The sequence below is a fragment of the Coregonus lavaretus genome (genome assembly GCF_964263955.1).
Source record: "Coregonus lavaretus genome assembly, chromosome: 9".
Taxonomy (NCBI): Eukaryota; Metazoa; Chordata; class Actinopteri; order Salmoniformes; family Salmonidae; genus Coregonus; species Coregonus lavaretus.
In genome coordinates this window covers 33,891,409-33,919,151 of record NC_139996.1, presented here as the reverse complement: position 1 = coordinate 33,919,151, position 27,743 = coordinate 33,891,409, and the positions used below count along the sequence as shown (strand labels likewise).

The 27,743-nt window shown below is 42.0% G+C and overlaps 2 protein-coding genes across 3 annotated transcripts; both read right to left on the bottom strand.

Annotated features, from left to right (window-relative positions):
- Nucleotides 1-97: 97 nt before the first annotated feature.
- Nucleotides 98-13,413, bottom strand: herpud1 (homocysteine-inducible, endoplasmic reticulum stress-inducible, ubiquitin-like domain member 1). 2 transcript variants are annotated; one of them, XM_084168300.1, is made up of 8 exons: nt 13,040-13,413; nt 12,714-12,791; nt 12,024-12,101; nt 11,248-11,402; nt 10,957-11,067; nt 6,850-7,212; nt 2,924-3,038; nt 98-2,240 (listed from the first exon to the last, which is right to left on the bottom strand). In XM_084168300.1, exons 1-8 carry the CDS (start codon nt 13,199-13,201, stop codon nt 2,064-2,066), a joined length of 1,239 nt encoding a protein of 412 aa, XP_084024426.1. In that variant the 5' UTR covers nt 13,202-13,413; the 3' UTR covers nt 98-2,063. The 2 variants fall into 2 exon arrangements, with proteins under 2 accessions (XP_084024426.1, XP_084024427.1); XM_084168301.1 differs by having other exon boundaries at nt 11,296-11,402; nt 13,040-13,388.
- A 1,461-nt stretch (nt 13,414-14,874) lies between these two features.
- On the bottom strand, nt 14,875-23,800 carry slc12a3 (solute carrier family 12 member 3; the record flags this gene model as incomplete). The annotated part of the gene is made up of 26 exons (XM_084168958.1): nt 14,875-15,016; nt 15,135-15,202; nt 15,363-15,501; nt 15,693-15,779; nt 15,986-16,097; nt 16,352-16,459; nt 16,553-16,630; nt 16,710-16,792; nt 16,889-16,995; nt 17,080-17,217; nt 17,728-17,839; nt 17,974-18,073; nt 18,199-18,354; nt 18,513-18,614; nt 18,704-18,827; nt 18,920-19,027; nt 20,724-20,878; nt 20,982-21,066; nt 21,255-21,385; nt 21,505-21,616; nt 21,898-22,008; nt 22,125-22,264; nt 22,855-22,950; nt 23,065-23,140; nt 23,248-23,376; nt 23,519-23,800. 26 exons carry the CDS (start codon nt 23,798-23,800, stop codon nt 14,875-14,877), a joined length of 3,081 nt encoding a protein of 1,026 aa, XP_084025084.1.
- Nucleotides 23,801-27,743: the final 3,943 nt, after the last annotated feature.

Sequence of the window (27,743 nt, the reverse complement as noted above, 5' to 3'; positions counted from 1 at the left end):
AAAACAAGCTTGTGATTTGAGTACTGTAGATGTGGTATAGTATTTTTGTTCTGTTAGGTGACTGTAGTGTAGTAAATAGCTGTATCTAAAGAGGCAATCATTTTAAATAAGTATGTTTATTGCAAGTCTCCACAAAATATTCTTGATACAGCAGCATCCATTAAAAAGCTGTTTTACCTAAATAAAAACAAAAAGACAAATCAAACTAGAACATACTAGGGCGGAATTACACTTAGTGTATATGTGTACAGTTAAAGGCATTCCAAAAGGAATCACAATATATATTTTTCTCATTGTGTAACAAGGGAGCGAGGTTACTATGCATGATTCCATTTTAATTGCAAAAACAGTCTGGCTTAAGGCCCACACAACTGCATATTCCTGTGTTTAACATAATTCTACTTTCAGAAGTTCTTTAACCATTCTAATGAATTAAAGCCACACTATGTTAACACTGCCTTCCATTTCACATCTGAGACAACCAGAGAAACATTCGATACTCATGCACAACCCTGTATGGCACTTCCATCTCTGAGCAAGAGCAATACAACTCGTTGATCATATAGCACTATGAGCATCTCAGTATTTAACCCAGATTAAAGCAAGCTTGCATAATAAGTATGGCCGGCACAATACCAGTATTGCGATACTCGTATCGTGGAAAGGAAACAAAACACAAAGTGGATTTAACAATTTCGGAAAACAGCCCTAATGTTGGAAACATTCAGTTTATTAGGTACACCACCCCATTCGCGAAAATGGTTTGCTCCTACAGACAGTGAGTCATGTGGCCTTGGCTTGCTATATAAAGCAGGCAGACAGGCATCGAGGCATTCAGTTACTGGGCAAAACTAGTGACCTAAGCGACTTTGAGCATGGTATGATCATTGGTGCCAGGCACGCCGGTTCCAGTATCTCAGAAACGGCTGGCCTCCTGGGCTTTTCACGCACAACTGTGTCTAGGGTTTGCTGAGAATGGTGCGACAAATAAAAAACATCCAGTCAGCAGCAGTCCTGTGGGCGATAACAGCTCGTTAATGAGAGAGGTCGCAGAATGGCAAGAATTGTGCAAGCTAAGAGGCGGGCCACAAACAGGCAAATAATGGCATAGTACAAATGGTGTGCAGAAAGACAACTCGGAATGCACAACTCGTCGGTCCGGGTTCCACTCCTATCAGCTAAAAACAAGAAGAAGAGTCTCCAGTGGGCACGCGATCACCAACACTGAACAATTGAATGGAAAAACATTGCCCGGTCCAACGAATCTCGGTTCCTGTTGCGTCATGCTGATGTCAGAGTCAAGATTTGGCGTAAGCAGCATGAGTCTGACTACGTTGACGTCCTGCCTGGTGTCAACGGTACAGGCTGGTGGCAGTGGTGTAATGGTGTGGGGAATGTTTTCCCTGGCACACATCAGGTCCCTTGATACCAACTGAGTAACGTTTGAACGCCACACCTTGTAGAATCCATGACCCAAATAATTCAGGCTGTTCTGGAAGCAAAGGGGGTCCGACCCGGCACTAGATGGGTGTACCTAATAAACTGGCCGCTGAGTGTACATTATTACTCATCCAGAGTCACATTTATTTTCCAAGCTATAGCAGACAATATTTTACATATATAAGTTTTTTAAAGGACCAAAGAGTTGATCTGCTTCGTGTTTCCATTTTTGCAATGGAAAAAATATTGCGATACTAGTATTGTCCCAGCTCTAATAATAAGATACATTTGTAAAGTGCTGTGTACAGACAATACAATAATATTTAAATGTTTTGTTCCAATACCCATTTACAGCATTTACAACCATTTGGCAGAGAGAAGTGTATGTACTGTACTGTATATACAACCATTTGGTCACTATCATAAGGCAGGAAGCACCGAATGAACCACACCCTTAACAGACTACAGCCAGGGCTTTGTATGCGTTGACGCTTTTAATCACTCATGATTTCTCACAAAATGTCCAGGCATCCATCCAGAAGGACAAAGAGGGAGGACTTCCAGTGACAGAGAGGCAGGTCTGATACTGAAGTTAACTGCCCCCTGCTGGAAGAGTCGATTATTCAGTTAGCCACTGCCGGGGCCTCTGGGATGAGGGAGGCAAAGAAGGCTTTGAAGAAGATCCAGGCACTCCAAATGATGGACACCCTGTGTTGAGGCACAGGTACTGCAGTCAGGGGGTGTGGTTCATCCGGTCCAACCTCTGCCTCGGCCCCCTCTTCTCCTGCAGGGACCTCCGCCTGAGGGAAGAGGAGAAACTCTGTTAGCCCCACCACCAGAGTTCAGACATAAACACACACTTAAACTGTATTTTTACAACACAGTTAAATGAAACTATATCAGGGGAGTCAAAAAGGGCCAGGACGATACCAGTATAGCCAATATTTTTTCCATGGCAAAACTGGAAACACGAAGTAGACCAATCTCTGTATGTAAAATATTGTGTGCTATAGCTTGGAAAATGATGATGTTTGTTTCCAACATTAGGGCTGTTTTCCTAAAGAAGTTAAATCTGCTTGTTTCCTGAGACACAAACTCAATATACTTCAAAATGACTAAAACCAAATCTAAACTGTGTAGAAATAATAATGGACCTACATGTATACAGTTCTTGACTGTGTCCAGCTTGCTAATAATCACCTAAATTAAAGCTAGACAGTCAGGGAGTATTGAAAATTACAAAAACGATGGATAGAGGACTATCTTTTGCTAATTTTGACAGCGAGGAAGTATAACCAATTTTCAGTGCGGCCCTCTGGACCACGTTGAAGGCCGAATACGGCCCCGGGCCAAAATGAGTTCGACAACCCTGCTCTACATGCTGTGTGACGAATGTTACTACATAAGGCAGTAAATGCCTTGTTATGAAGCCATATCTGTTTTCCACACCCAGAGATCCAGTCCCTGAGGAAATGAGTCTTACCGGTGGCACTGGGTTCCTGTCCTGGTTCTGTTGGTTCTGGATGACCTCGGGGACCTGGTTGTTTGGACCTCTGACCAGGGGCCTTCGTCTGAAGGGGAACCAGCCTGCTGTGTGCCTGAGAGGAAGACAACAGGGATTAATAAAGTAGATCTGCATGATTCTTCTTAAATTGTGTATCTATTCCACAGTCAGAGTATACAGTATATGGTGGTCCTCTGTAGCTCAATTGGTAGAGCATGGCGCTTGTAACGCCAGGGTAGTGGGTTCGATCCCCGGGACCACCCATACGTAAAAATGTATGCGCACATGACTGTAAGTCGCTTTGGATAAAAGCGTCTGCTAAATGGCATATTATTATTATTATTATTATGTGGTGGTCCCTATAAGCATTTCCAGTTAAGAACAGGTAGTGCAAACAAAGAGGAAGTACAAACTCACTAACATGTTAATAATGGCCACTCTATTTACATTCCTATAACCAGGCCAACTAATAGATAGTGATCTCTGTCCCTCTCCTTCCAACACACTGAGACCAGTCTAATCATTAGCTTGGGCGGTGGAGCACTAGCCGCTAAACCTTGTTACACGTTAAGCTAACGCTTAGTTCCCATTCTGCCACGTCTGTCCAGATTAGTTGATCAGGGAGGGAGTAGTGCCCTTGAGCTGACGCCCAGATCTAATCCCCCAGTTATAGTAACGTAGCAGAGATGAGGCCTGCTGTACCAGGCAGCTCCCAGCAGCACATAGAGAAACACTCAACTAGCACTACATATCCTCACATTAGACTGAAATACGGGAGGACATTCAGGACACTGCAGTCACAACGACCTGACAGACTGTGTCAGTGTATGTCAATGCCATGCCTTTATCGCTCTCCCTCCCTCAACATCTCTCAACCTCTTTCTCCCTCCCTCAACCTCTCTCAAACACACACAGATTTGTCTCCGCTCATACATTTGGAATGTGTGGTTTGGATGAGAGCTGAATCCAGAGCCTGAGGGAGTTGCATAATGGACAGAGCGTGTGACTGCAACACATTGAGCTAAGGACATCTCTTCTCTGCTGATAAGCACAACATATGGCCCTCATTCTCTCAGGATTACTGTACAGTGCCATGCAAAAGTATTCATCCCCCTTGGTGTTTTTCCTATTTTGTTGCATTACAACCTTCAATTTAAATGGATTTTATTTGGATTTCATGTAATGGACATACACAAAATAGTCCAAATTGGTGAAGTGAAAAAAATAACTTATTTAAAAAAATGATACAGAATAAATAACGGAAAAGTGATGCGTGCATATATATTCACCCCCTTTGCTATGAAGCCCCTAAATAAGATATGGTGCAACCAATTACCTTCAGAAGTCACATAATTAGTTCAATAAAGTCCACCTGTGTGCAATCTAAGTGTCACATGATCTGTACACCTGTTCTGAAAGGCCCCAGAGTCTGCAACACCACTAAGCAGGGGCACCACCAAGCAAGCGGCACCATGAAGACCAAGGAGCTCTCCAAACAGGTCAGGGACAAAGTTGTGGAGAATTACAGATCAGGGTTGGGTTATAAAAAAATATCAGAAACTTGGAACATCCCACGGAGCACCATTAAATCCATTATTAAAAAATTGAAAGAATATGGCACCACAACAAACCTGCCAAGAGAGGGCCGCCCACCAAAACTCACGGACCAGGCAAGGAGGGCATTAATCAGAGAGGCAACAAAGAGACCAAAGATAACCCTGAAGGAGCTGCAAAGCTCCACAGCGGAGATTGGAGTATCTGTCCACAGGACCACTTTAAGCCGTACATTCCACAGAGCTGGGCTTTACAGAAGAATGGCCAGAAAAAGGCTGATGCTTAAAGAAAAAAATAAGCAAACACGTTTGGTGTTCGCCAAAAGGCATGTGGGAGACTCCCCAAACATATGGAAGAAGGTACTCTGGTCAGATGAGACTAAAATTTAGCTTTTTGGCCATCAAGGAAAACGCTATGTCTGGCGCAAACCCAACACCTCTCATCATCCCGAGAACACCATCCCCACAGTGAAGCATGGTGGTGGCAGCATCATGCTGTGGGGATGTTTTTCATTGGCAGGGACTGGGAAACTGGTCAGAATTGAAGAAATTATGGATGGCGCTAAATACAGGGAAATTCTTGAGGGAAACCTGTTTCAGTCTTCCAGAGATTTGAGACTGGGACGGATGTGCACCTTCCAGCAGGACAATGACCCTAAGCATACTGCTAAAGCAACACTCAAGTGGTTTAAGGGGAAACATTTACATGTCTTGGAATGGCCAAGTCACAGCCCAGACCTCAATCCAATTGAGAATCTGTGGTATGACTTAAAGATTGCTGTATACCAGCGGAACCCATCCAACTTGGAAGGAGCTGGAGCAGTTTTGCCTTGAAGAATGGCCAAATATCCCAAGCTTATAGAGACATACCCCAAGAGACTTGCAGCTGTAATTGCTGCAAAAGGTGGCTCTGCAAAGTATTGATTTTGGGGGGGTGAATAGTTATGCACGCTCAGTTCTGTTTTTTTGTCTTATTTCTTGTTTGTTTCACAAAAAAATAAAAAAATTGCATCTTCAAAGTGGTAGGCATGTTGTGTAAATCAAATGATACAAACCCCCCAAAAAAGCAATTTTAATTCCAGGTTGTAAGGCAACAAAATAGGAAACAATGCCAAGGGGGGTGAATACTTTCGCAAGCCACTGTACGGGTGCCTTCATCTACCCATCACCCATAGCCACTGCCAGCCTCACCATTAGCGGACAGGCTATACACAGAGCCATGTGTTTAGAGAGTTGTGCCATTGAGGTTTCTGCATTATGATGCATTTAGATGACACTACAATATTCTATGACAGAGATGTTAGCGCACCATTAACATTACATAGGGAATAATGTCTAGAATGAGCATTATGATGCATTTACATGACATTTGAAAATATTATTGGCAGCCATGTTAGTGCCTGATTAACATAACATGGGGAATATTTCAATAATGCTATGTAACTGAATGACAAGCATTAGAACAATATAAAACATTCTAAAAGTTGGCCCAACTCTCTAAATACATGGCTCTGGCTGTAGAGTACAACAGTACGAGTCAAAATACCCATAAAACCTAGCGGTCAAACAGGGACATGGTTCCAATCATTTTTCCACTATTAATTTTTCCCCATTGGGGATTTTAGAAACACTTAAAATAAGGGTTGTTTTTTGTCTAGGCTTAGCCTGGCATGACGTTTTGATAACCATGTAAATCTCTGTAGGACAAGGTGACTTTTATCAATATATTCGCCTGTATTTACACCCCCAAAAAAGGAAATGCTAATTAGCTGCTAATATGGCTATCATAAAAAAAACTACAAATACCATGATGATCTGGACAAGACTGCCGAATCAAGGCAAAGGTAAGAATCTATGGATGAACTATCTAATTTTATCTAAATGTAGTAATGAATAAATTGGCTTCATTTCTTTCAATGGACAATTCTGTGAACTGTCTTGTGCAAGTTTTAAATTGACACAATACCTGTTAGCAAACGTGTCAGCTAGAGTTGACGTGCAGGAGCTTGCAGGGATTTGTAGTTTTGCATGATGTCTACTTTGACGCTAATTATTATTAATTAGCATTTTTGGATCTGAGAGTAAATAGAGCCGAATAGATAAAAAAGTTACCTTGTCCCAGAGAGATTTACATGGTTATCAAAACGTCACGCCAGGGTAAGCCTACACGAAACACAGCCCTTATTTGAAGTGTTTCTAAAATCCTCTATGGGAAAAATGAATGGTGGAAAGCTTATGTAGGCTTCGGCTACATATCCCCAAGTACTGTGCACTTACTTCTCCAACATAAGCAAACATGAGATGGGTAGATAAGAACAAACATAAACACAGTCACATCAACAGTCAACTCACAGGTACATAAGGAGCAGGCTGCTCATGACCAGGGCGAAGCGGCTCAGGCTGGAGTAGAAGTAGACGATACTGAGAAACACTCCCAGACGGGCAGCCGTGTACACCCAGTCCAGCCAATCACGATCCATATCCTCCTCATCCTCCATCACAGGCCCGCCCTGGGCGTTCATCCGCAGGTTCTGATTGGCTGCTCCCGGGTTGATAAAGGCGGCGTCCTGTGCATTCTGATTGGCTGGAAGGTTGTCAATGGGGGCCTGATTGGGCAGGGCTGCTGGGACAGCGGCTTGGTGGGGAGCGACAGGAAGGGATGGGCCGGCGGCTGGGGCAAAGGGGGCGGAGGCTGCTGCTGCGTAGGCTGCATGGCTATGGGACAAAAGACAGATACAGGATGTTTCTTAATATGCATATTACCGTGCTCCACACTCTCATGCTCCGAGTGCATTCTCCAACGATGTTCTCTTGAGTACGTTCTTGTGAGGACGAGAATGTGGAGAATGCATAAAACAACCTTCTACCAGCCAGGTCAATGACAACAATAGACTAAACAAGATATACACAAAGCAAACATTTTACTTCATAACTATCAGCTAGCTATATGTGAATCGTAATAATGTAGCTAACCAGATAGTTTAACAGGCAAAACTGACCTAGAACGAATATTATGCAAGGTAGACGTCAATTCTTTGTGGGTAGCTAGCTAACGATTCTTTGTGGCTAACAGCAGTAGCTAGCCAGTTAGCCCAATTGACTTATTATGGGCTTGCGATCTACGGTACGTCGGCAGGTAAACATTCCAAAATTAACACCGAATGTATTTATTAACGTATCAAGATAAAATATTGTACTCAGGCAACATATTACATGTGAATAGGCAACATTTGTATTTTCTCTCGCTTCAGCTCAAATAATGATATAAAGAAATGTAGCGTATTTTTTTACGTGGTTGCGACATTTCTTTAAAAAAAATTTAGGGGGTAGATCAGCTTTAATATTGCAGATAGATTGTAACTTCCATCAATGTAATTGTCTGCATCACTTCCAATCCCCCATATGTTGTTGTTTTTCTCGCAAATATATACACCGTAGCCAAATACATTTAAACTCAGTCTTTCACAATTCCTGACATTTAATCCTAGTAAAAATTCCCTGTCTTAGGTCAGTTAGGATCACCACTTTATTTTAAGAATGTGAAATGTCAGAATAATAGTTGAGAGAATGATTTATTTCAGCTTTTATTTATTTCATCACATTCCCAGTGGATCAGAAGTTTACATACACTCAATTAGTATTTGGTAGCATTGCCTTTAAATTGTTTAACTTGGGTCAAACGTGTCAGGTAGCCTTCCACAAGCTTCCCACAATAAGTTGGGTGAATTTTGGCCCATGCCTCCTGACAGAGCTGGTGTAACTGAGTCAGGTTTGTAGGCCTCTTTACTCGCACACGCTTTTTCAGTTCTGCCCACAAATTTTCTATAGGATTGAGGTCAGGGCTTTATGATGGCCACTCCAACACGTTGACTTTGTTGTCCTTAAGCCATTTTGCCACAACTTTGGAAGTATGCTTGGGGTCATTGTCCATTTGGAAGACCCATTTGCGACCAAGCTTTAACTTCCTGACTGATGTCTTGAGATGTTGCTTCAATATATCCACATAATTTTCCTTCCTCATGATGCCATCTATTTTGTGAAGTGCAGCAAAGCACCCCCACAGCATGATGCTGCCACCCTTGTGCTTCACGGTTGGGATGGTGTTCTTCGGCTTGCAAGCAATCCCCTTTTTCCTCCAAACATAACGATGGTCATTATGGGCAAACAGTTCTATTTTTGTTTCATCAGACCAGAGGACATTTCTCCAAAAAGTACGATATTTGTCCCCATGTGCAGTTGCAAACCGTAGTCTGGCTTTTTTATGGCGGTTTTGGAGCAGTGGCTTCTTCCTTGCTGAGCGGCCTTTCAGGTTATGTCGATATAGGACTAATTTTACTGTGGATATAGATACTTTTGTACCCGTTTCATCCAGCATCTTCACAAGGTCCTTTGCTGTTGTTCTGGGATTGATTTGCACTTTTCGCACCAAAGTACGTTCATCTCTAGGAGACAGAACGCGTCTCCTTCCTGAGCGGTATGACTGCTGCGTGGTCCCATGGTGTTTATACTTGCGTACTATTGTTTGTACAGATGAACGTGGTACCTTCAACCTAAGTGTATGTAAACTTCCAACTTCAACTGTACATATACACATACATACATATAAATACATATACATACATATCCTTTAAAAAAATATATTTCCCTTTATTACTTTCCAACCCCACCACCCCTTCCCTAATTGGAGTAAACTAGTGAACAACAACACTTAGGCCTCTACTTCCAGCTTATACATACTATATAAATTTTATGGACACAGTCAATTTTACAATAATTATATTTTTTTGTTTTTACTCCTGAACTTCCTCTACCCTCAACCTCTCCGATTATTTTCATGATGTCCATCCGGCTTGCCTCTATATGCCATATCTTTCCAACTGTGCTCTGTCACAAAAGCTCTCAACCTATAACCTATATTCTTATTATGGACATAGTATGCTTTACATGAGTTATCTCGTTGTTATTAGTTGTTAGTTGTTATTAGTCCCATCTTTCAGCTCCATTCAACACCTCCCATCTATCTCTTCACACCATCCATATTGGATTTCTATTTGCCATATATTTTTCAACTGTACTGTGATGTTTCACAAAAGTTCTGAACCCTTCTATTCTCATTGTTTCTACAGATTGTAAATTGAAAATAAACATGTTTGCTAAAAATTGTATTATATTATTGATCGATTGACTATGACTTTTCAGATCACCCAGTAGTGCTATCTGCAGGGTTAGCTCCAGGTAAATGTTGCAATCCTTCAGCTATTCCTGGACCTGTGTCCAAAAACAAGGTACAAATGGACAGTACCAAAACAAAGGATCTAATGATTCTGTCTCTTCGCAGCAAAATCTGCAGAGCTGGGAAGATTGTATCCCCCATATAAATAACATTTTATTGGTAGCAAGAATTTTGTATAATAATTTAAATTGGAAAATTCTACGTTTTGAATGCAGCGTCGTTTTGCTTATCAGTTCATAAACACTATGCCATGGAATCGGTATGTCAAAAATCTCTTCCCAACTATTTTGCAATCTATATGGGACAGCTGTCAATCCTTTGGTCCTTAAATGAAACTGGTATACTTATTTATTTATCACAATTTTCTTTAACCAATTATGTTCTTTAATAATAATAATAATAATAATATATAATATGCCATTTAGCAGACGCTTTTATCCAAAGCGACTTACAGTCATGTGCGCATACATTTTTACGTATGGATGGTCCCGGGGTTCGAACCCACTACCCTGGCGTTACAAGCGCCATGCTCTACCAATTGAGCTACAGAGGGCCGACAGACAAGTTCCTTACCTTTTCCCCCTTCCACTTTCCTCTTCCATTTTTGCGGTAATGCTGCAATTATTTGGTTGTAATTTTGGGTAGAGCAGACATTTCCATATGTTTTTGTTAGCTGCATGTGCAACATAACTCCACCAGTCCTACATATAATATCATTTACGAAGATTATACCTTTTTTAAACATGTTTTCAAAAAATAATGGTTTTTTATCAATTAGTATATTTGAGTTTAACTACAATATTTGTTGCATTATTTATTCTGTCGTTCCTGCGTCATATTTCTTTGCTTACTTTCCGTTGAAGCTTGCATCGATGCATGCTTCAAAATATGTACAAATGGAGTACGCATTCAAGAAGTGCCTTTCATGCTCTGTTTCGCATACATGATTTGGACTCATACTCCGACCCTCCCGTGCTCCAATTTGCATGCTCGGAGCACGGTACTATGCATTTTGAGAAACACCTACAGTAAGCCAGGGGTGTCAAACTAATTTTGCTCCACATTTGTTTTCAATGACTGTTAACAAGCTGTACAGAGTGAAGAGACTATGAATCATTCCCACCAGGATTTCTCTGGGATTTGTTTTATATTTGCGGGCAAAAATGCTTGATTTTGCGGCAGCAATTCTGACATAATTGCTAAAATGCTTGTGATTGAATACTTACTACTGCATGTAGTATTGGCGAGCATACATGTGCTGCAGCCAGAGCAGCTGTTGAGGGCTGTAGAGGGAGTAGGTGGGGAAGGTTGGGTTGGTTATCTCTGCTGCCCCTGGCCTAGTGACACACAGGATAATAGCAGTGTGAATTGCATGTCATATCAGACTGAAGGATAGACCAACGTATTGCATATAATCTCTCCCAGCAATATAACTTTTCATAAAGCAACACAAGTAATAGTTATGGGACTAATATCACCAGCTTTATGCAAAGAATTCACTTGTCTTGTTAACTCACGATGTAGTGCCAGGCCATGCGGGTGGGGTGGGAGAGGTGGAAGTGTACCTTCGTTGTCTCAGCTCTGGTTCAGTGGGCACAGATGGGGCTGGGGTGACACCCTCTTCGTTCTGTCTGGTAGGCATGGCAGAGGGTTGTGGTTCTGGCTCTCTGACCTGAATCAAAAGTGAGACATGGTGTTAACACCACAGGTGCGGACATACATACTGTACAAAGTGACTGCAGTGAATAGCTGCAGTGAATTTTCAGAGATGCAATGTTATGGTCTCCAGAGATTCCTAATGAGAGTAGTTGTGCACCGGTCTCCTGCTATCCACTGAGCTGGGACTCCTCTCTCCAGAGACCAGAACAGACTCAGCTCTGACACCTCCTCAACCACTGATTGGGGGACTACTTTAGATGATTTAGCTGATAGGGCGTTTTGGCTTATCAAATTATTCGTTATCAACCATGTGAGGTGTCTTTTTCCTAATCTGAATGTCTGGCTTTGACTGTCGTTTGTCAGCTCCGGGAGCTCCCAATTACAGCTACAAATCATATTAATGAGGTGTGTAGGGTTTCTAAAGGAGAGCACAAGGGAATCACTGGCACGGCAGAACTAAAAACAAAAACGTTTCCTGGTTTGGCACAATATCTTGGGGAGCAACAACTGAGGCATTGTTAACTGATGCTATTTAATGAGTATATTTAAAATAGCTTCACCTAGGTCTACATCATAACCTTCACATAGAGTACATGTCACAGTTTGAGATGGGGTTCCATATGGGGTACTTTACCTTGGGTCTTGCTCCTAGTGGACCTCTGGGCTGAGTTCTGACTGCACACACCAGGTGCACAGTGGGTGTTAGGTCCGTCTGTGAAGACATACATGATGAGATATCCCAGGCGGCATAAGACACAAGAACATCACATCCATTCTTGGCACGGGACATAGAGGGACACTCATTCAACCTTTTGAAGTAAAAAATGTATAAAAAAGAATGCCTTTGAAAAATCCTGTGAGAAAAGTAGTGAATGCAACATTAAACAAAATCTGACTGATCTGAAGTTCAAAAAAGGGGACTGCATTCATAACAGTCCTGACAGGGGCTTATATGGGGTTGAACTCCAGGGATGTCAAAGCACAGTTCAGTTTTGCTCTCGGCATTCATCTGAGATTCTAGTATTGTAATTCATTGACATAACAGATTAAATATACACACTGTTCAGCACAGTTTTATAGGTAATGCAGTAGTACTAAAAATAACTAGGACATAGGTTTAGCAATTCTCTGCCTGATTTCAGGTATTTGTGTAGCCCTGTAGGCAGACTGCATCCCTGATCTAGGCACATAATGTTGAATCAATAACATTCTTTTTTTACTGATGATACCTGCAATCTGACCAGATGGCACATAACTCTGTATATAGCTAGAGTTCTGAGAATATGTCTAGTTGATATTTCGGTGAATAGGCACACACACGTACCTTTCTGAAAATATCTCTGACATGCAGTTGGTCTGGGAGCAGCTTGCCAGAGTAAATAAGTCTCTGATCACTTTCAGCCTGTGGGGGAAAGGAGGACAGATTTCAACACAACACACACTGACAGCAACCATGATTTATACATACACAACTATGTATAGCCTAGCTAGCTGTTTAGATTGCATGATTGTTATTGACACTAGCTAGTAGTATGACATTATAGCTGGCTAACTTACTGGACCAATCTAACTTGGCAAGGACTGGCTAGCTTGCTAGCTATGGGGTAGCTAGCTAGCCAAGTTAGCTAGATAGCTATCACATTTACTCACCGGGTTGTTTGGGTACACCCTCGATAAATGAGTCTTCAACTCTTTCACTGTCCAGTCCGTGTCAACTCCTTCAATCGTTTGATCCCCGTGCGCTTGATTCGGTGTTTTTATCACAAGCGTGATTGTCTTTTGTCTAACGTTAGGAAAACCACTGTTGTCCATTTTTGTTTTTTTGTGACCTCTCCCAACGCAACCTATTAGTTATAATATCAACGGAGTAAGTAACTACAGCATCTAATCATCTAGCTAAAATGTCAGAGAAACAAATGAATTTATTCAGCCGACAACCTTTTAGTTGAGATGATGAGGAAGTAAGTAACTAGCTATTTGACACAGCCTGTCGTTGTGTGAAAAGGAATGTTGTTTGGAAACACACTGTGGCTTGCTGTGATTGGATAACCAAGGCTCGTGATCAGACGTGGAGGCTCCAGCTCAGGGAGCAGTCTGTATTGCGCATGCTCTGTAAATATTATCATACTAGCGATGAAGTTGCAGTTCATCAGGGGTTCGTAAACTTTTTCTGCACACGACCCCAAATTGACAGTACAAAATACAGGGGACCCCACTTGAAAATAAGTAGATTCCCTAGTTAACGCAGTGTGCTCACATTCTCTCAGTTTTAGGTCTCGCAGGCTGTCCCAACACATTACATTAAAGCGCATTCTAATACCCTAAAAGGCCCTTAGTTGTGGAACAAGTGGTGGGAAAAGTACCCAATTGTCATACTTGAGTAAAAGTAAAGATACCTTAATATAAAATGACTCAAGTAAAAGTAAAAGTCACCCAGTAAAATACTACTTGAGTAAAAGTCTAAAAGTATTTGGTTTTAAATATACTTAAGTATCAAAAGTAAATGTAATTGCTAAAATATACTTCAGTATCAAAAGTAAAAGTATACATCATTTCAAATTCCTTATATTAAGCAAACCAGACTGCACAAATGTCTTTATTTTATTGTATTAATTACTGATAGCCAGGGGCACACTCAGACATAATTTACAAACAAAGTATTTGTGTTTAGTGAGTCCACCAGATCAGAGGCAGTAGGGATGACCAGGGTACTTTACACCTCTGTGTATTCTATACCCATTTGAAGAGAAAAAAGATATTACTTTGTTTGATAAGATTACAGTTTTTCTCAGGGGACCCCATTTCAACTTCAAACCTACGTTTGAGAACCACTGAGTTCCATCCAACAGAAATGCCTTTGCTCTAGAATGCTTTTGGCCTGTCCAAATTATTTTCCACTTTCAAAAGACAGAAACATTTGACTAGATAATTAAATGGTGTACTTCTATATATAAAACAAAAAATTATGTAGTGGGTTCAACCAAAAATACTTTATTCTTAAAGTAAGGCTACATAATAGAGTTCTTAGAATTTGTATTGGAATGATCATTGTGACATTGGGATGTTTTCAAGGGGGTACACAATACAAGAAGCCTAGTTATCCCATTTACCTTTGTTGCTTACATCCCAAATTAAATAGGCACAGTAAAAATTTACAGACAATTACAAATAGACACTGGTGTTACACTTCAAAACTTCTATCATCAAGCACACGTTTAACAATCAATAATGTTTTTTACTACTGCTTAATGATGATAACGACAACAATGCTTCTGGTACTGATGATGATGATAATGATGATGACGTTAAATCTAATCACATATTTCACAGATGGCTAATGTGTCTAGTACTGATGATAATAAAAGAAGTGAAATGTCATAGAGCACTTCTACCAGAGCACATCTAATGCATGATCATTTATGACAATAACAATGTTATTTTCCTTGACCATGGGGTGATTTCATTGAACATGGTTAAAACAGGGATCACTGACAATAGAAGGTGAGCACATTCTCTTGGTTTCCCCTCACCAGTAAGACTGGTGGGCGCAGGTCACGAGACAAAGTCTCCAGCCATGCCATGTACAGAGCACTGGGACATTGCCCTCTCCTTCCCACAGGCATGGTCCTGTCAATGAGAGGACATAGATCAGTCATCACTCTCACCTTTATTAGCTTTGTCATGGGATGGGTTGAAGTCAATAAATGCAATAAAAATATCTGGTTTGCAAAAACAGAGTACGTACACAAAAATAATGGCGGCGTCCCTTGAGTAATCTTGAAGAACCTCATTCAGACGAATCTGTCGAAGGGTCTGGTGCACAAACACACATTTAAAAGGTACTGTAAGCAGTCTGTCTGAGAACAGTGAAACTGTCATAACCAAATATTCCACATCTAGCTATGCTACATTTGAAAGTTTGGCAATAGAGTGGTCCTGCCTTTTTGACCAATGAAACACAGATAATGGTCACCTTGGGCTTATTTGTCTCTATCTCCTTATCAGACACCATCCAGGGACAGTCCTGATTAATCTGTTCAGCTGTTACATGGCCATCCTTCTGGGCTGTGTTAAGCCTGTAGGGCCCTATCAGTTCCTCAAACCTCCTCACACTGTCAGAGAAAAAGGCAGAGGAAAGGGTCTCAACAGAGCATTGACCTGCAGACATTGTGAATGGATGTAGATTAAATGAATCATTGTGAGTTTAATCACTGTGCAACTGAACTCTTACGTAAGAATAAGAAAGTACAATGCTGAATAGTACACAGTTATACAGTATATAGTGAGTGACAGGGAACCATACTGTTCAGGTTGTGGTCTCGCATTGATATCAGGCAGAACCTCAACGTCATGGAAACCAAGGCGAAACTTGCTGATGAGGTCCATGACTCTAAATTGGACACAAGGACATGGTCAGTTGAACTATTCAAATCAAAATCAAATCAAAGTTTATTGGTCGCGTACACAGATTTGCAGATGTTATTGCAGGTGCAGCGAAATGCTTATATTCAAAGGAGGGGAAAGGCCAAGGGGGATCCTGACAACATTATATAATGTTTCTACCACACAGTATGGCCTTAAACATACTACACTCACTCTTTTTTTTGCTCCTCCTTTCGCTGGATGTCTCCGCCCACAAAGACGCGTACCTTGCACCTTGCCCAGCGCTTCTTACGTGTGAGCAGGTAGGGAAGTAGCAAAATCAGACCTTTAAGAGCACAACAGACTTAACATTTACCTTTCACACATAACATTGACCCCTCTGCCTGATATGACAATGACATAATTATATCCTATGTTATCTTTTTGACCTGGGGTACTTGACATGTAACAACATTGTATGATTTATGACCCCACATTATCAATCTGACTATGTTATAAAACTTGAAGGCTTGTGCTGTTGAATGCAGAAAAAGTTTGATTTGTGGAAGGGCACAATCAAATCCACAACAATAAACTCGCCTCCATCATCAAACAGCCAGTACACATCAATGGTCTTTTTCCCCTGCTGGGACTGGAACACAGTACAAGGCTGAGGCTGAGGCTCAGTCACCATGGCATCAGGGTCCACTATAACCAAGACAACATCTCTTTGTCAATAGTATAGAAAAAGATGAATGTCATAGACCACAAACTATATACTCTAAATGTTATCATACATACATGAAAAATTTGCAGGGGGTGCAGGGGGGACACAGGTGTTGACACCCCTCTCTGGGCTTGCCTCAAACCCAGGGTTAACTGCATTAAAAGGAGGCAATGATATATAAAGATATATTGTAAAAGAACATGAAATCTTCATGGTTGTTGGGTTCCTCACCATGTGTTTGTGCCTGCCGAGACATGTCCAGACCCTCCCTCATTCGCAGCACACACACTCCATACTGCAGGTCAAACGCATCACTGAAACAAATGTACAAAGACATATTAAACTGCATCCTCACTCCGTCACATCCATTATGAACTCATCTTGCTGATTTGACTGAGTGATTCACTCACTGTAGAATTCCAATGTAGTTGTCAATGCAGGATGGTTTGTCCTTACGCCAGTCCCTTTTGAAGCCCGTCAAGAGGACATTCGGCCTGATCCGACCCAAACCTGCACCCTGGAGTTAGACACAGTTTAACACGTTAATTAAATCCACATAATGAAAAGGGTCCTGATAGATAAGGCATGGCAGTTGGCCCACCTGGAGCAGCATCTTAACCCCAGCGCGCAGGTCATTAGCCACCACACCGTGATAGAACGATTTGATCTGCCGTTTGTTCAGCCAGGTAATATGACTGTTGCTACTGGCAGCATCCAAGGTTGAGGGAGAAGGACTTCCCTGTTGACAGAGCAGCAGGGTGACAGAGGGAGTTAGAGGTTAATGACTTAGAATACAAAAAATAGCGAATGTACAATCAATAATTGACATTGTCTCCTGTGTGGCTCTGTTGGTAGAGCATGGTGCTTGCAATGCCAATAGTCGTGGGTTTGATTCCCGCTGCGGCCACCCATAGTTTGTATGCACACATGACTGTAAGTCACTTGGATAAAAGCGTCAGCTATATTATTAAGATTAATATATTAATGAAGGTCAAGTCAGGAGTATTTTTTGGTGGCCAGAAGATTGTGATCACTTGCCTGAAAATGTAAAGTAGCTATTTTCACCCACACACAATGGAGGAACCAGAAAGACCAGACTACTGAAATTCTTAGCATTTTGGTTTTTATCAGAAAAAAAAAATACTTGAGTAATGGGACAACCTCAGAGCGTGACTGCTCAGGTCACTTTCCCTGGGTAATAGGGCAACCCTTAATGACCCCTGTACAATGATTCAAGATGATAACTCACAGTGACAACATTCCCACATATCATCAGGCTTAGATTCTTGGTGAAGGTTCCGACAAAGTCGACCAATGCAGGACGACAACTGGGTGCACCACTGAGGACCAGGCACTGAGGTCTGAGAAAGGAGGGAGGTAAGAATAAAGGGAATAAGAAAAGCACATACAAAGTGAGACATTGTTATTCAGTTGGAACAGCAACAAAAGCCTGACATTGTTCTCATTAGGTCCTCAGAGAGAGTTCAGGTCTGACCTGTAATTCTTGATATGGTCATCCACCTGGTTCAGGCTCACACAGTAGGACAATGCCATGTTGTATGACCCAGCTTGTACTGATGATCCCCAGTTTACAGCTAAAAATTAACAAATAACCGATTGAGTTGCTGAATATTCAAAGGAAAACGATGCTTGCCAAAAAACTACTACAGATATTTTTGGGGGAATGAATTTAAAACTTTGTATGTGTGTGTTTTCTCACAGGGTCTCTTGTAGAGCACATATCCCAACAGGAAGATGACGATGCCAATAGCGATGAGTGCTGCCCACCAGGTGAGAAGGAACATGATGATCACAGACACCACAGCACCCAGCAGGGCCATCCACTTACTGTAGAACCTGAAGGAGGGACGCCATCCTGCAACACAGTCAATCACACACATTGAAACCGACACAAATATTATTAGGTAATATGATATTTAATTTGTTTACTTTGTATCTGGTGTTTGGTTAGAACATAAGAGCAGCACAGGACTTTTAATGGTCATGATACCATGTCCTGGTTGAGCTCCTGACCTGGGGAGTTGGTGATGGAGGCATGGAAGCAGCTGAAGTTGATGAGAGCGTAGGAGCACAGGAAGAAGTTAGAGATGATGGGAGCGATGGTGTTGAGCTCAGCTGAAGGGTGAGAAGACAGGGCAGGGCTGTGTTACTGTAAAAACATCTCCTTTTCACTCTGCATCTATCTTGACAGGTCTTTATCATACCAATGAGAACGAAGCAGACAGCGATGATGTACGCCAGGACGTAGCCTCTGATTGGTTCGTCGTTTTTTCCATTACCCTTCCCAAAGAAACCAATGACTGGATACAGGTTGTCTTTGCAGAGACACTGTAAGTGAGAACAGAACTAGATCATGCTAATAGAATAACACACCAATGCCTCTTTATTTGTAGTAAAAGTGGTTCCCTAAGAAAACCAACCTGGAAGACTTTGGGTGCAGAGACCAGGCAGGCCAGGGCTGAGGAGAGAGTGGCCCCAAATATCCCAGCAGTGATCAGAGGGGCGAACCCTGACACCAAACTCATACTCTGACCACAGAAAGAAATGGGAGTGAAACACATACAGTGGGGGAAAAAAGTATTTAGTCAGCCACCAATTGTGCAAGTTCTCCCACTTAAAAAGATGAGAGAGGCCTGTCATTTTCATCATAGGTACACGCCAACTATGACAGACAAATTGAGGAAAAAAATTCCAGAAAATCACATTGTAGGATTTTTAATGAATTTATTTGCAAATTATGGTGGAAAATAAGTATTTGGTCACCTACAAACAAGCAAGATTTCTGGCTCTCACAGACCTGTAACTTCTTCTTTAAGAGGCTCCTCTGTCCTCCACTCGTTACCTGTATTAATGGCACCTGTTTGAACTTGTTATCAGTATAAAAGACACCTGTCCACAACCTCAAACAGTCACACTCCAAACTCCACTATGGCCAAGACCAAAGAGCTGTCAAAGGACACCAGAAACAAAATTGTAGACCTGCACCAGGCTGGGAAGACTGAATCTGCAATAGGTAAGCAGCTTGGTTTGAAGAAATCAACTGTGGGAGCAATTATTAGGAAATGGAAGACATACAAGACCACTGATAATCTCCCTCGATCTGGGGCTCCACGCAAGATCTCACCCCGTGGGGTCAAAATGATCACAAGAACGGTGAGCAAAAATCCCAGAACCATACGGGGGGACCTAGTGAATGACCTGCAGAGAGCTGGGACCAAAGTAACAAAGCCTACCATCAGTAACACACTACGCCGCCAGGGACTCAAATCCTGCAGTGCCAGACGTGTCCCCCTGCTTAAGCCAGTACATGTCCAGGCCCGTCTGAAGTTTGCTAGAGTGCATTTGGATGATCCAGAAGAGGATTGGGAGAATGTCATATGGTCAGATGAAACCAAAATAGAACTTTTTGGTAAAAACTCAACTCGTCGTGTTTGGAGGACAAAGAATGCTGAATTGCATCCAAAGAACACCATACCTACTGTGAAGCATGGGGGTGGAAACATCATGCTTTGAGGCTGTTTTTCTGCAAAGGGACCAGGATGACTGATCCGTGTAAAGGAAAGAATGAATGGGGCCATGTATCATGAGATTTTGAGTGAAAACCTCCTTCCATCAGCAAGGGCATTGAAGATGAATCGTGGCTGGGTCTTTCAGCATGACAATGATCCCAAACACACCGCCCGGGCAACGACGGAGTGGCTTCGTAAGAAGCATTTCAAGGTCCTGGAGTGGCCTAGCCAGTCTCCAGATCTCAACCCCATAGAAAATCTTTGGAGGGAGTTGAAAGTCTGTGTTGCCCAGCGACAGCCCCAAAACATCACTGCTCTAGAGGAGATCTGCATGGAGGAATGGGCCAAAATACCAGCAACAGTGTGTGAAAACCTTGTGAAGACTTACAGAAAACGTTTGACCTGTGTCATTGCCAACAAAGGGTATATAACAAAGTATTGAGAAACTTTTGTTATTGACCAAATACTTATTTTCCACCATAATTTGCAAATAAATTCATTAAAAATCCTACAATGTGATTTTCTGGAAAGAAAATTCTCATTTTGTCTGTCATAGTTGACGTGTACCTACAGGCCTCTCTCATCTTTTTAAGTGGGAGAACTTCCACAATTGGTGGCTGACTAAATACTTTTTTTCCCCACTGTACAATACACCAAGGCCATACTTGTGCATTGAACATTGAAACATGGTAATCAATCATGTGTATTAGGTTACCTGGTACTGGTTGATGAGGCCATAAGGGCAGGTTCTGTTAGTAATACATTCAGTGAAGTCCCAGCCGTTGAGACAGGCCGGACCCTGGCAGTTAGAAGTATTAGAGTCCAAGGTGTCATTCATAACTCCAGACGCATCTCGTACCATACAGCCTCCTAAACCAGGACAGAGAGAGGCCCATACACAGCACATATTGACAGAAGAAAGCACCAATTAAATCATGAGGAGACACTTTGTGCATGTGTGTGTACAACTCACCAATAGTTGCTGATATGATGAGATAAGATATAGTGGTCCAGAATATAGCCATCAATGTTCCTCTTGGAATAGCTACTGTAGGGTCCTATATTGTGTAGAGATAAGGGGGGGGGGGGGGGGGGGGGATATATAATGACTAGTCAACAGTCAAACATTTGTTATAATAAGCATCTGAATTAAACATCCCATCTCCCTTTCATCCACAGAGCCCTCCTCTCCTATAGTGAGAAGATACAGTAGACATTTCTAGAGAGATCAGAGGAAGGAACCTGCCTTTAGGTCCCCAGAGATGTTGGCTCCTGCCAGGATCCCTGTGGCTGAGGGGAAGAAGATGGAGAACATGCCAAAGAAGTTGCCTTCAGGCCCACGCCAGTTGGGTACAAAGTTTTCAGCAAATATATCCGCTGACGGGAAAGAATAGTTAGTATGCCTATTTTATTGATAGAGGAAAAACAAAAATAACTAATATGAAATATGAAATGTACAACACTCACACTCTGTCTAAATGCCATGGAGCTCTGACCTTTGTAATTGAAAAAGCCCTTGGCTTGCTTCTGAGGTGTAGCGGGAATAATGGTCCCCACTATGTAATTAGCAAAGGACACCAAGATGACAATGAAGAAGAGAACCTGGGCCTGTATAGTTGGCAAAGAACACTCATTTCAAACACAATGCACTACATGATTACATGACATCTATCCAGAGACTACATAGTTAGAGGCTTACGATAAACAATAATTCCCAAACAAATTCAATACATCTTATAGAAAAACATGAATTTTACAAATTCATAAAGAAATTGCCAGCATCAACAAACGGTATTAAGTTCTAACATCAGACCTCGTCTCTCATATGTTCTCCTATTTTTTTGTGACAAGGCATGTACTGTAGCCTCCTAGTGGCAGTTTGAACAGACCTTGGCCTCCCATTCCATCCCAGCCAATGAGATGGCCAGCAGACATGTGACAGTGATCACTCCAATGATGCGGATATCATTAATTGGGTCCACCATGCTGGCACCACTCTCCTGAGGTGGGAGGTTTGGGTGACAAATTAAAACAAGGGTACAGTTAAAAAGGGAATGCCAACTCAGAGGTTGGCTATAAGTGATGTGGGTATAGGCCTATGTGATAACACACTGACTTGCATCAATGCTTGCACAGTCTCAGCGAAGCCCACAGTGTGCATGGCAACTGCCACAGCATTTGCAAAGGCAAAGATGAGTCCAATGGATCCTCCCAGCTCTGGCCCCAGGCTACGAGAGATTAGGAAGTAGGTTCCACCTGCAAGAGGGAAAAAAGAGGATCAGTGTTGTAAATATTTTAGTATAAGAACCCTGTGCAGGGCCGGTCCCAGGCATAAGCGACATTAGCGGTTTAGGAACTCAGTTTTTCTCTTGTTATGTCAGTCACTGACAGTCACTCAATTAGCCATGTCAGCTAACAATTTTTAGATTGGTAGTTAGTCTAGCCAGCTATCTAAACATGTAGTAATCATGGCCGAATACCGACTGGGCATGCAGGGCACGTGCCCAGGGGCCCTGACCTCCAAGGGGCCCACATTGATTTTGTTAGTCACTCTCAATCAGATATCATATTAACATGGCATAAGTCATGGCAATATGTGAAGAATTGTAGGAAATTAGCTTTAAACTGCAAACATTTCTCTCCACCTCATGGCAAAATCGGTAGAATTGCAGGAAACTAACTTTAAAACGTAAATGTTTCTCTCCGCCGTCAAGAGGGGGGCCACTAAAATGTTTTGCCATAAGGTGGGAGGCCCCCCCAACCAAATCGCTTAGGGCCCCCCAAAAAGGCCAGGGCCACCTGACCCTGTGTTATTATTGTATTATTTCAGGGAAGGGATAATGCACCTCCTTTGACCTTTCCGTTGGTGGCGATGGCAGAGGTGGACAGGCCAGTGATGCCAGTGATGCAGGAGGACAGCAGGATGATGACCCAGGTCAAACCTTAGGGGAGGAATGTCACACACAATCCATTAAACCATACAAATACAGTCCCACAAATACACAAACTTGACACTTTAATGAAATAAAAGTGTTGAGACCAATTGCTTGACCCACCAATTCCTGCTTGTGCAGTGATCCAGGGCAGCCGCAGGTACAGGATCACCCCCCAGATGTTGAGCATGCAGCGGATCTAGGGGGAATTCACGTCTCCTTAGCATGTTGTCATGACTACCAGTATAATGGAGTATGTATAGTGCTGTCTGGCATCTCAGTTGTTTTGTGTCTGCCATGTCTTACCATGACTCCCTTCACCCATCCAAACCTGGCGGGTTCTGACTGAGGCTCCTCAACATCATCTTCTGAGCTGTCCCCAGGTGCTCTGCATGTGTTGGTCTCCTCATACAGAGGAGGGGGAAAGGAATCCTCCTTAGGGGTGGTGGTGGGGAAATAGGGATGTAACTATAATGTATATCAGTCTGTACAATTTGCAGTATAAAAAAAAAAAACACTATAGAGGGCCTGACATATTGCAGGTATGTTGCCTAGAGGCCAAATGTGTCGTACTTACTTCAATGTTGGAGTGAAGCTGAAAGAGGGATGGTCTTGATCGACGCACCCTGCCTAGGGCATTTGTGTTCGCATAGAAGTCATAATTTGGGCCAACATCCAGAGTGTTGTAACCTGTGAGGATCTGTGAGGAGTTCTGAGAAGCCACGCTGGTCCCATCGCCGTAGTGATATATGTTGCCATCAAAGCCGTACTTGGGCCCTTCTTCCCCATTCACTGAGAACTGGCTTCTAAGAGCAGAGAGGCTTATCCCCTCATTTGGTGCTGCTGGTACTTCTTCCATTTGGAGTGTAAGACCAAAATGTTCATGTAATGGGAAACAAATGGTGGCATGAGGGGTTTTATATGTCTTGAAAAAGGCAGGAAGTGCCGTTGGCCATGTTGAGATAAGCGAACGTTCAGTTCACTAAACCTATTTGGAACTCCATGAGAGCAATTTGTATTTATAACTAACCTCCTGAGTGCTTGTAAACCTCATTATTACATAGATTAACTTGTGATCTAAGGCAAGATAACCTTGGCAGAAAGTCACAAGGATAGAAGAGGTAAACCCTTCTCCATAAGGTATTGCTTCTGAGGAGGAACTGTTACCTTCCTCTTATTCCATATTGATATAAAGGAGCCTCCCAAGGATGGGAGAAATATAAAATATTTATATTGAAGATATGGAAAGGCAACAAGTTTGAGAGGCAGCTCCATCACCTTCAAAATCCCCATTTAAACAATCCCTCACTTCTCCTTTGGCCAGCCATTCAGTATTAAACCAAATAGTAGACAAAAGGGATCCTTATAAAATAATTGAATAATTATATCTTGACAAAGGAATAACTTTCAGATGACCTTCTCATTCTCTCTATGTAAAAGCCATCCCCAAAACAGTAATGCTTGGAATGTTTTGGTGTGTTTACCACTTGACTGCCTCAGTTAAAGGATGACCTTGATGTTCGTTGGTCATAATGTTGTGTAAAACACCATGGTAAATGACTGTTACACAGTCTCAGCTGAGCAACCATGCTGTGCCAGCAGCAGTATGTGTTCCCTTTCATTGAGTTTCCATTAACTCGCACAGTTGAGCATACCACAATACGGCTGACCCTGCAGACAATTCTTGGTACAGAAGCCTTACTATTCAAAACGGTTGATCCCCCTGACTGCATTTGGGCCAAAATATAACTTTATTGTTTTATTACTTACTGTATATCCTGAAAATATCACTTTTTAACAAAGCATTTCCTCCTGGAATACAAATAAAGTATACAGTTGAAGTCGGAAGTTTATATACACTTAGGTTGGAGTCATTAAAAGTCATTTTTCAACCACTCCACAAATTTCTTGATAACAAACTATAGTTTTGGCAAGTCGGTTAGGACATCTACTTTGTGCATGACACAAGTAATTTTTCAAACAATTGTTTACAGACAGAATATTTCACTTATAATTCACTGTATCACAATTCCAATGGGTCAGAAGTTTACATACACTAAGTTGACTGTGTCTTTAAACAGCTTGGAAAATTCCAGAAAATGATGTCATGGCTTTAGAAGCTTCTGATAGGCTAATTGACATAATTTGAGTCAATTGGAGGTGTACATGTGGATGTATTTCAAGGCCTACCTTCAAACTTAGTGCCTCTTTGCTTGACATCATGGGAATATCAAAAGAAATCAGCCAAGATCTCAGAAAAAAAATTGTAGACCTCCACAAGTCTGGTTCATTCTTGGGAGCAATTTCCAAACGCCTGAAGGTACCACGTTCATCTGTACAAACAGTAGTACGCAAGTATAAACACCATGGGACCACGAAGCCGTCATACCGCTCAGGAAGGAGACGCGTTCTGTCTCCTAGAGATGAACGTACTTTGGTGCGAAAAGTGCAAATCAATCCCAGAACAACAGCAAAGGACCTTGTGAAGATGCTGGAGAAAACAGGTACAAAAGTATCTATACCCACAGTAAAACAAGCCCTATATCGACATAACCTGAAAGGCCGCTCAGCAAGAAAGAAGCCACTGCTCTAAAACCGCCATAAAAAAGCCAGACTACGGTTTGCAACTGCAAATGGGGACAAAGATCGTACTTTTTGGAGAAATGTCCTCTGGTCTGATGAAACAAAAATAGAACGGTTTGGCCATAATGACCATCGTTATGTTTGGAAGAAAAGGGAGTTGCTTGCAAGCTGAAGAACACCATCCCAACCGTGAAGCACGGGGGTGGCAGCATCATACTGTGGGGGTGCTTTTCTGCAGGAGGGACTGGTGCACTTCACAAAATAGATGGGGAAGGAAAATTATGTGGATATATTGAAGCAACATCTCAAGACATCAGTCAGGAAGTTAAAGCTTGGTCGCAAATGGGTCTTCCAAATGGACAATGACCCCAAGCATACTTCCAGAGTTGTGGCAAAATGGCTTAAGGACAACAAAATTAAGGTATTGGAGTGGCCATCACAAAGCCCTGACCTCAATGCTATAGAACATTTGTGGGCAGAACTGAAAAAGCGTGTGCGAGCAAGGAGGCCTACAAACCTGACTCAGTTACACCAGCTCTGTCAGGAGGAATGGGCCAAAATTCACCCAACTTATTATGGGAAGCTTGTGGAAGGCTACCTGACACGTTTGACCCAAGTTAAACAATTTAAAGGCAATGATACAAAATACTAATTGAGTGTATGTAAACTTCTGACCCACTGGGAATGTGATGAAATAAATAAAAGCTTAAATAAATAATTATCTCTACTATTCTGACATTTCACATTCTTAAAATAAAGTGGTGATCCTAACTGACCTAACACAGGAAATATTTACTAGGATTAAATGTCAGGAATTGTGAAAAATGAGTTTAAATGTTTTTGGCTATGGTGTATGTAAACTTCCAACTTCAACTGTATATAGTGTTTGCCTCCTTGGGGCATATTTTTCCTCCACTATTGAAATCAAATGCATTGCTAAACGCAACTATAAATTAAGTAAAAAACTCACAATATCATGAAAAAAGTTTAATCAAATGCTTTTACACGTCATTGAATTGCAAATCACAGCAGACATTTAATCAGGTGAACCGTAGGAACTCTTTGGCTCCTCAAAGCTTCTTCTGTTGCTTGCCCTTGGCGTCTCGTTGGCAGTGGTGCAGTGCCACCCTGGTGTTGTGAAATAGCCGGGTTATAGCGGGTGTGTGGCATCGGCCTGATTCACAACACCAGCTGCAGCACACACACCTGAGAGTGGATCCACCTTGGCAGACAGGGAGCTCCCGGTCCATGTCTTCTCCACAGAGAGCTCCAGACTGATCTTCACCAGAGCAGATGTGATGTGGTGCATAGCAAGAGCATTGTCTCCAGAACTCATAAGGGCTGTGATTGAAGTAAAAAAACTGCAGTAAAAGAGCATGCACAGTCAATTTGGTTCCCTCCATAATGAAGACAAGTCTCCTGTGGTGACAATGGGATCAGTTTGAGAGGAAAGGCTTCTTGACAATCTAGTGCAGCCAAGCAAAGACTCCCATCTGTGTTCTCTCAGGGAATTTCCTTCCCTTCTTACCATCTGCCAATAAGTGCAGCAGTGTCATACATGATAAGGCCCATCACAATGTACTTTCAATTCAGTTCCTCTCACCTACTCAGAGTAGTATTTGTTCAGCTGCTGATATTATTGTAGTCATAAAAAGGTGAGATGTTATCTAAAGAAACATTGACCTTTCAAGCAAATCAATCCAGTATAACTAGTAGCAAAGAAAGACATATCATCATCATCATGTAATTCCTTATAGATAGCCACCAACAGGGATACAATGTTGTATATGTGTGGGTGTGCAGCTCCACCAATTTACAGAGTACACAGTTGATGTTGAATTGTCGTTCTAGCATCCACAAAATCTTATCAGCTGCCGGTTTCAGTTTGACATGCTACCTTTATAAATCAATGATTTCTCCAAATGACATTTTTATCGAATGTGGAGGTAGATTTCAAAGTAAAACACACATCTTCTTTGCAAGATTTAGTTCTTCCTGGACCACTGGATTATGGCTAGTTCAATATGATTCCCAATTCCCTGTTGCTTCTTTGACTATAGGCAGGCCATGTCTGAGGGATAGTTCGAGATTCTGGCAATTAAACCCTTTTTTTCCTACTTACCCAGAGTCAGATGAACTCTTGAATACCATTTGTATGTCTCTGTGTGCAGTTTTAGTTCCATGAGTTCACCCGACTCTGGGTAAATAGAAAAAGGGCT